This window comes from Chiloscyllium plagiosum, chromosome 33 (genome assembly GCF_004010195.1).
Source record: "Chiloscyllium plagiosum isolate BGI_BamShark_2017 chromosome 33, ASM401019v2, whole genome shotgun sequence".
Lineage (NCBI taxonomy): Eukaryota > Metazoa > Chordata > Chondrichthyes > Orectolobiformes > Hemiscylliidae > Chiloscyllium > Chiloscyllium plagiosum.
Genome location: NC_057742.1, coordinates 41,116,725 through 41,126,470, shown reverse-complemented (window position 1 = coordinate 41,126,470; position 9,746 = coordinate 41,116,725). Strand labels below are relative to the sequence as shown.

The following is a 9,746-nucleotide window of genomic DNA, read 5'->3' as shown; positions in this document are numbered from 1 at the left end:
CCTAACATGTGATTCTAAAAAGATTAATGTGGCCTTCCAGAGATTCTACACTAGGTTATATCAGTCTGAGAATTGTGAGGAGGGGCAGGCCAAAGTGGAATCCTTTTTTAGAGATCTGAAGCTCCCGGGTGTGACTCCCTTTCTCAATGCCCCATTATCAGAGCAAGAAGTGCAGGAAGCTGTGAGGCAGCTTCAGAGTGGAAAGGCGCCTAGTCCTGATGGACTTCCCAGTGAATTCTATAAGGAATTTATAAGTATACTGTCAGGCCCGATGCTGAATATGTTTAATGATTCATACAGTCATGTTTGTCTCCCACCATCTCTGAGAGAGGCCAATATTTCACTTATCCTTAAAAAAGAGAAGGATCCGGAAGACTGTGCTTCATACAGGCCCATCTCGCTCTTAGATGCGGACTTTAAGGTCCTCTCTAAGGCTCTTGCGTTAAGGCTGGAGACTGTGTTACCCTCTATTATTAAAGAGGATCAGACGGGCTTCATGAAGGGTCGCAGATCCTCCAATAATGTTAGGAGGCTGCTTAATGTAATTCAAGCATGTCAACAGCAGTCATTACAGGGACTGGTGATTTCATTAGATGCAGAGAAGGCATTTGACCGAGTTGCGTGGCCGTACCTTTTCTATACTCTAGACTGGTTTGATCTGGATGAAGTTTTCATAAGGTGGGTTCTCTATAGTGTACCTCTCGCGGCGGTCATTACCAACGGGGATGATCAAGCAATTTTAATATTTCTAGGGGCAGCCGGCAGGGCTGTCCTCTTTCACCATTACTTTTTACGTTGGTGATTGGACAGTTGGCAGAGGCCATTCGTGGGGATCCCAATATATCAGCTCCAGAAGTGGGGTCAAAATTACATAAGATCTCGCTGTATGCAGACGATGATTTAATTTCTTGACAAATCCAGCAGTTTCAGTGCCTTGCCTGATACAATGCATTCACACGTTTGGCACTTTTTCAGGGTATAAGATTAATTTTGCTAAATCAGAGGCTATGCCTATGGGTGGTCTTACGAAAGAGTTGGCTCTTGAGAGTGACTATAGATTCCCATTTAGGTGGTCACAGGGGGGGTTTTGTGTATTTGGGCATATTCATTACTCCAGTTCTGGACTGCTGTTCAAAGCCAATTTTACTCAATTATTTGAAAAAATTAAACAAGATCTCCAAAGATGAGAGGCACTTCCAGTCTCGTGATTGGGTCGGATAGCACTTATTAAGATGAATATTCTCCCTCGTTTGCTATACTCTATACGGATGCTCCCCCAGATCTTCAATAAACAAACACTCAGGAGACTGAACGGTTGGTTCAGCTCCTTTATCTGGCACCATAAACGGCCCCTCATTAAATTAGCCAAACTGCAGTTGCCTCACAGATTGGGGGAGTAGACCTTCCGGACATTAAAAATTACAATTAAGCTTGCTTTTGACCTACGTGAGTGATTGGGTTTGTGGGGACCCTCTTTCAACATTGCTAGATATCGAAGCCTCCCAGGCAAGGCGCCCCCTTACCAGTTTGCTGTTTTTGGACAAGGTGAGGACAGTTAGGGAATATTGCCATAACCCAATAGTCATCAATACTGTTAAAGCATGGAGGGCAATTCAGCAGAGGGAAGGTAATATTGGCAAACCATCTTTGTTTACACCTTTAGTGGGTATGCCAGGTTTTCAACCGGGTATGATAGATTCAGGATTTAAACGTTGGGCAGCTAGGGGTATCTTGCATGGGTGATTTATTTGAAGGAGATGTAATGATATCCTTCGATCCGTTAGTACGGAAGTACGAGTTACCTAATAGAGACCTCTTTCGTTTTTTTCAAGTTAGGGACTTTGTTAAAAAAAACCCACACTTTTGACTGATCCCTACAAATCTGACATAGAAAGAGGGGTACTAAGGGCTAAGAGGACACTCTCTGTCGGTACTTTATATCACCAATTGGGGGGTGTCACCTCAGATGAGTCTGATCGACTCTGCAAGATGTGGGAAAGAGAGCTGGGTGTTGAAGTTTCTTCAGAGGCCCCAGACCGTTTGTCAAAATTTAAACCAGGCGTATCTTCAGCATGTCCCAAGAGCAAGGTCTGCACGGGCACTCTTACCCATTGTCTTTGGTCTTGTGACAGGCTTCAAACATATTGGAGCACTGTGGCGGGTGCAGTGGAGAGGATTTTAGGTGTAGGGGTGGAGGAGGACCCTATTTTGCTCCTTTTGGGCCTACCCATTGTATTTCCTGCAGACGCGTATCAGAAAAAACTTCTCAATATTCTTACATTCTGTGCAAGGAAGAATATCTTGCTAGATTGGATATCCGAAAACCCCCCAGGCCTGTCGGGTTGGCGGAAGATTGTTATGGAGCATATTCCCCTGGATTTTCTCACAAATATGGTACACCACAAAACTGAGAATTTTTACAAGACATGGCAACCCTTTTTGAAATACCTGGACACAGATTTATCTGCCACACTAACAAGGGCTTTTATATAGCCGTAACTATTGTGTTTCATGAGTCCAATATCCAGGAAGGAGGAACTGTGAATGTATGAGTGTATTGTTTGGCTGGGCCGAGTTATTACTATTTGTTTGATTGTTGTTAAGTATTTATTTAATTAGTTAAATAGCTAGTTTAGTTTTTTTTTATTTAATACTTCTCTATATATGTTTATACATGTGTATAGGAGAGTGGGTTGGGGAATCTTTTTTATAGTTGTACTATTTTTGTACTATTTTGAATTGCATTGTTTTTTATTTGTTGTAATATTTAAAAATCTATTTTTTCTTAATAAAGATATATTATTTAAAAAAGTGTCATCCAACTGATGTGATGTATTGAACAAACCCAGATTGCTGTTAAGTCTTTAATCACTCAGGATAGGGATGCAGGTTTTGATTGATTAATATTCATATCCCAGAACTACTTTCAAATTGTAGTCCTGAAATAACTCCAGGTTGTCAGTCGAAAAAAAATGACATCTCAGCTCAGACCAGGCATTAAAGTTGTGAGGTTAGAGTCTGTCTGTATCCCAACCTTGAGTCAGACTGATTCTATTTCCAAAGTAGAAGTTTATAAACTATCACATGGATTGACTGCCTGCAGATTGTCTGCTTTTTGAACAAAATAGAAAGTATCTGCAAATGCAAATACACCCCATAGACTAATGTGTGTGTGTGCCTGTGTGTGTGCCTGTGTGTGCGCATATGTGTGTGCGAAAGACAGAGAGAGAGGAAGAGTGTGTGTGCGTGTGATGGAATATTTGTGAGAAGGTGTGCGTGTAAGTGTGAATGTGTGTGTGTATGAGAGAGGGTCTGCGTGAGTCTTTGTGTGAGTGTGAGCATGTGTGCGCTTGTGTGTGAGAGTGTATGAAGTGTATAATGTGGTGGGGTCACCTGTAGTGTGACATGAATCCAAGGTCACATTTGATGCCATCCTCATGGCTACCAAACTTGGCTATAAGCCTCTGCTTGGCTGCTCTATGTTGTTGCATATCCTGAAGACGCCTTAGAGGAAGGTCACCTGAAGATCTGAGGCCAAATGTCCCTCCCCGACTGGGAGGTAACATCCCTGTCTGGCGATTGTTGTAAGGTGCTCATTTATCTGCTGTCATAGTGTCTGCTTGGTCTCCCCAATGTACCACCATGCCTCGGGCATCCTTGCCTGCAGCGTATGAGATAGATAACGTTGGCCGAGTCACATGAGTACCCGCTGTGCACATGGTGGGTGGTGTCCCCATATGTAATGGGATACAGACAGACTCTAACCTCACACCTTTAATGCATTGTCTGAACTGAGATGTCACCTTTTTTAATACCAATAAAACCTTAACTTATGTTGGGATTGTGACTTGAAAGAAGTTCTGGGATTTACATATTAATCAATCAAAACCTGCATCCCTGTTCTCAGTGATTAAAGACTTAACAGCAATCTGGCTTTGTTCAATACATCACATCAGTTGTATGACACTTTGATCTTTTAGTATAAATTCTGTGTCCGATGACCCTGCCTCACTAGTTACCCGTCAAAGGAGCAGCACTCCAAAAGCTTGTACTTTCAAACAAACCTGTTGGACTATAACCGGATGTTGTTTGGTTTTTAACTTTGTACACCCCAATCCAACACCAGCACCTCCACATCACAACTTATGGACAAACACCGATCACAACTGAGAGGTGCATCACAAAAAGATAAAGGTTTCTAATAAAATACAAGTCAGTCTCTGAGTTTTGTCAAGAGTAGATAATGGACATTGTGGCTGTTATGTTGGGTATTACTGATAGCAATGATGTTGAACCATTGATTTAAAGAGGCTTGGCAGAACTCAGTGAGCTGGGCCATTTGTTGATCTGTGTAGGGAGTATCTCTGTAGCTACAGTCAATCATCATCCTGTTTGTTTTGGCTTGTTTCTGTCCCTTTGAAGATTTGCTACTTGAAGTTTTTGTTTCTGATTTACAGCATCCGCAATGTTTTTCGTTTTTATTCTGAAGCAGTCACTGGACTCGAATGTTAATTCTTGCTTTCTTCTCATAGATGCTGCCAGGCCTGATGAGTTTCTCCAGCAATTTCTGGTTTTGTTTTTGTTTCACACTTGCACAAGTGCTCACCCACATACTCAGTCACACACTGACACTCATCCAGATGAACATTGACATGAACACACTCTCACTGTCTCAGTCATTCAGGCACATACACATTTGTTTCCCATTTCACTGAATGCAGACATTGATTCACACTCATGTAACCCTCCACAGAAACACACTCACTCAGTTTGCACCTTCACTGCTTATTCTGCAGAGGATACCCCCATCACCTTGATTTAATAGCACCCACAGAGGCAGCTGTCAAGGGAATTTTCCATGTTTCTTGAATATATCTCATTGGCGTCTCTCTTATCTCCTTAGCAATGTGACAAGTCCAATACTAACAAATTGGAAGAGCATGAGATCGAGGAGTTTTGCAAGTTTCTGATGCAGCGACCAGAATTGGAAGAGATCTTTAACTACTACTCAGGAGAGGACCAGATCTTGACCATCACTGAGATCAAGAACTTCTTAAAAGAACAGAAAGAAATTGCCACAGACGAAAATGCAAACGCAATTATACACAAATATGAGCTGAACGAAACAGGTAGAGAATATGCCCACCTTTCTATTGCCTATGCCACATATACAGCTGTTAATAACAGTGTTGCAATTTAACAGTGAATATTTTTCAAGTCAGTGACTGTTCCCAAGTTGAAATATATAATGGTCATTTTGCAACACAAACATCCCACCAACAGCTTGGGGAGGGATGTCCTTCTTTAAGTGCCCACTTTAAGGGTGACTGTTGACTATGTGGACTTCTGCTCATCTTCACTGTAATCTGAACCACCACAACAACGTTGTTTGACATTGCAGTGCTCCCTCAGTATTACCCCATCCTGTCATTGTGCACCACATCACCAAATGCTATTATAGAACCTGCTACTCAGACCCTTCTTACTTGGAGCCAAGGAGGTTGCAGACTGAAGCCAGTCGATGTGCTGGCCAGCAAGTCATGGTCCAAATAAAAAGGTAGCTGAAGTGTAAAGGTGCCCCCACTCCCCACCCCAGTTTCTGCTGCTTTTGGGTTGTCTACAGTTCAGAAGCAGGGCTATTGTCAGGTGACCATCCCACAGGACATTGCTGATGCTGTCATTGTATGGTTATTGCTGTCAGTATTTTTCTTCTGCTAGCTTCATCCCCTGATGTCACCAATAATCTAGGACCTAGCATCTAATGACTCAAACGGAGAATATATTGAATCCATCAGAACTGTGATGTGGAGAGCATTGCATCATGCAGTCTAAGCTGGCAAGGCCTATGTGGAAGGAATAATGATACCTCTAGGCACAGCAGTGTCCATTTGAAAGTCAGTACTAGCTCCAAGCAGTTATTCCTGGCATTTTACCACATCAGTGGAGGCCATTTAGTCCATCTTGTTTTGTACTGGCGTTCTGATCTAATCCCTGGCCTTATCCCATTACCTTTGCCATTTCTATAAATGACATGTTTAGCTGCATCTCTCTTGCAAGAACCTTTTTTGAATTTTGCTTTCTTCACTACTGCAGTCTGGTGGTTAAAGTATCACATTTCTGTCATATTTCTCTGGTACTGTGCAAGTCCTGACTCTCTCCAAATCCATTCCATGTCGGGTGGGGTTGTTAGGATTGCCTCAGCTCCTTTGAATACCTTCCATCTCTCTCTACCCAGACATGACCTCACCCCTAGCTCAATGTATTTTAGTAAATAATAACTGCATTAATATAGCACAGTATCACATTTAAACAATTAAAACTGCCTGGCACACAGTGTAAAACAATAAAACTGCCTGGCATTCTGAGTGTTAAAAGTGTAGCAATTTGCTATGCCAACAAATGATATGAGAATAATTTTAATTTGTTCATCAGTAAATTGACTGGATTGGATGCAATATCACAGTATCTCCAATGAAGTCAATAAACCATACTATTTAGATACGGTAAAACTAGCATCCCACACCACATTTCATTTATTAAGAGTACAGCATTTATAAGATTGTCACATTTTCAAATTGTCTGTTTAATTGGCTCATTACTCACACCCTGCCCTGCACCAGGCAAGATGATCAAAAATTAGCTGATTAGCCTGACATCTTCTGTTGGAAAAATATTGGAATCGATTATTAAAGAATAAAAACAGAAGATTTGGGAAATCATAATCTAATCTAATCTGACTAATTTATTAGAGTTTCTCCAGGAAGTCTCACCCAGAGTGGATAGAGGGGAACCAGTAGATGTGTTGTATTTGGACTATGATAAGGTGTTCAATAAGGTACCTCACAAAAGGTTAGTCATAGTCAAGAGCCCACAGTGTTGGAGGTAGTATATTGGCATGGATAGAGAATTGGCTCATTGCTCAGGAAACAGCAAGTGGGGATTAGCCGGTTGTTTTTCAAGTTATCAATCTGTAATGACAGGGAATAGTGCGGGGACCACAACTGTTTCCAATATATATTAATGACTTGGAGAAAGGAAACAAATGTACTGCAGCCAAGTTTGCAGATGACCCAAAAGTAGGTGGGAAGGTAGATTATGAGAGGGATACAAACAGTTTACAGAGATATTGCTAGGATTATTAAGTGGGAACTTAAAGTTGGCAAGTGGAGTATAATGTGGGAAAATATGAAGTTGTTCATTCTGGAAGGGAGAACAAAAGAACAGAATATTATTTAATGGAAAAATACTGCAGAAAGCTGCAACACAAAGGGATTTGGGAGGAACGTGTATTTGAAACACAGAAAGCTAGAGTACAGGGGCTGCAGGGAATCAGGAAGGCTGATGGGATAATGGGGGTTGGAGTATTAGAGTAGGGAAGACTTACTGCATCTGTACAAGGCGATGGGGAGACCACATCTAGAGTAATGTGAGCAGTTTTGGTCCCCTTATTTAAAGAAATATATTATTTCATTGGAAGCAGTTCAGAAAAGGGGTACTAGGATGAAACCCAGTATGGGGAAGGGGGTGTAGGGGGAGAGCTGTCTTTTGAGCAAAGGTTAAATAAGTTGGAACTCTAAACATTAGAAATAAGAAGAATAAGAAATAGTTTCATTGAGATACACAGGGTTCTTAAAAGACAAAAATAGAAATTGCTGGAAAAGCTCAGCAAGTCTGGCAGCATCTGTGGAGAGAAATCACAGTTAAGATTTCAAGCTGTGGGGGCAGAGTCCTTGTGTACATTTAAGACTGAAGTAGATAGGTTCTTGAAGAGTTGGGGAATCAAGGCCTGTGGTGAAGGACAAGAAAGAGGGTGTGAGGTGTGTTGGATCAGCCATAATCCTATTGCATGGTGAAACAGGCTCAAGAGGCCAAATGGCCTACTCCTGTTCCTACTTCTTATGATCGTATTATGGTCTCAGTGTCTAAATGTGAATGGGGGTGGGAATGGCAGGATCAGGCTCCATCTGCCATATAGCCCCTTCCACAACCACCGCACTATTGAATCCTCTCAACTTGTTCAGACTCCACAAAAATATCCGGGCTACTGACAAATTCACTTCAGAGTTAGAAGATTCACAATCGTAACCTGAACATATAATCCAGACTGATACTCATTGGTGTGAAGTCAGAGGTGTGTGTATCTGAGACCTTGCTTGCTCCCTCAGGTGGACTTGAAGGACTCTATGCTGTTTGTCAAATTAGAGGACAGGAGAGGAGTCCTCCATAATGTCCAGGCCAATAATTAGCACTTGGCCAACATCGTTAATCATTAACTTATTGCTTTTGTGGGATCTTCCTGTCAGAATGGTTGCTGAACTTCTTAAATTACAATAATGACTACAAAAGTGTTGCCCCTGAGATATCCGGTCCCTTTTAGGAGTAAAGGTCAAGATTAAATATTCCACATTTGTCACAGGTGAAAACACATGGTGTGGGGAGTGAATGGATGAGATTTTTAGATTACTTACAGTGTGGAAACAGGCCCTTCGGCCCAAACCGACTCTCCAAAGAGCAACCCACCCAGACCCATTCCCCTACACTTAACACTACGGGCAATTTAGCATGGCCAATTCACCTAGCCTGCACATTTTTGGACTGTGGGAGGAAACTGGAGCACCCGGAGGAAACCCACGCAGAGAATGTGCAAACTCCACACAGACAGATGGCTGAGGTGAGAATTGAACCCAGGTCTCTGGAGCTGTGAGGCAGCAGTGCTAACCACTGTGCCACCGTTCCAAGATGTTAAGCAACTGGTACCCCCATGGAGATGGGGTCCTGGGTGATTCCTCAGTAGAGCTGGGACATGAGATTGAGAAAGGGTAATAACTGAGGTACAGTCCAGTTTCCAGCATGGTTTGCTGTTTGCTATTAGTATTGGCTCACATTACATTTCTGCTTCATGTAGACTGTCAGAGTTTCATGTGAGTAGTAATATTGTTGATTTTACTAAGATAGTTGTGTATGGGTATGTTTTACTGAGACAGCATTCTGATGTATAACGGGTATTGATTCATTTCTTAGAGGTTCTATAATATTGAATTCAAAGAGCCTATGCTTAACAAATCAAGGAGGTGTAAAAGTACCAGACTACAAGTAAAATCTAAAAGGAGTTCAGCTAATCTGGCAGCAACTGTGGAGAGAGAAACATACATTTGTGAGTCAGATATGACTCCTTCATATACCACCAGGTAATGGTTTGGTAAGGAGATATAATGGAACTATTGATGCTAACACAGTCATGTCTGTGGTCACTCACTAACCCTGGAACTGGAAGCCCTGTATTCTACCTGAGTCCAATCCTGTGTAAACTGCCTGTATTTCAACGTTATCCCAGAGTCGCTCTCTGTAATTCCATTCCATTTCTCAAAATTGTTATGAGAAGAACAGAGATGGGTCTGAAATCAAAGTTCTCAATTGGGGAAAGGCTGATTTTCATGACTGAAAATGTATTGCTGGAAAAGCGCAGCAGGTCAGGCAGCATCCGAGGAGCAGGAGAATCGACGTTTCGGGCATGTGCCCTTCTTCAGGAATGAGGAAAGTGTGCCAAGCAGGCTAAGATAAAAGGTAGGGAGGAGGGACTTGGGGGAGGGGTGTTGGAAATGCAATGGGTGGAGGGAGGTTAAGGTGAAGGTGATAAGGTGAGGGTGATAGGCCGGAGTAGTGGTGGGGGCGGAGAGGTCAGGAAGAAAATTGCAGGTTAGGAAGGTGGTGCTGAGTTCGAGGGTTGGGACTGAGACAAGGTGGGG

General features: G+C 42.3%; 1 protein-coding gene across 1 annotated transcript in view; it reads left to right on the top strand.

Moving 5' to 3' along the window:
- LOC122540038 (1-phosphatidylinositol 4,5-bisphosphate phosphodiesterase delta-3-like) overlaps positions 1–9,746 on the top strand; it is a 166,300-nt gene that overhangs the window by 91,964 nt on the left and 64,590 nt on the right. The window contains exon 5 of the mRNA XM_043675361.1: positions 4,904–5,129. Within this exon, the coding sequence (XP_043531296.1) occupies positions 4,904–5,129 (226 nt within the window). The remainder of the gene's footprint in view (positions 1–4,903; positions 5,130–9,746) is intronic.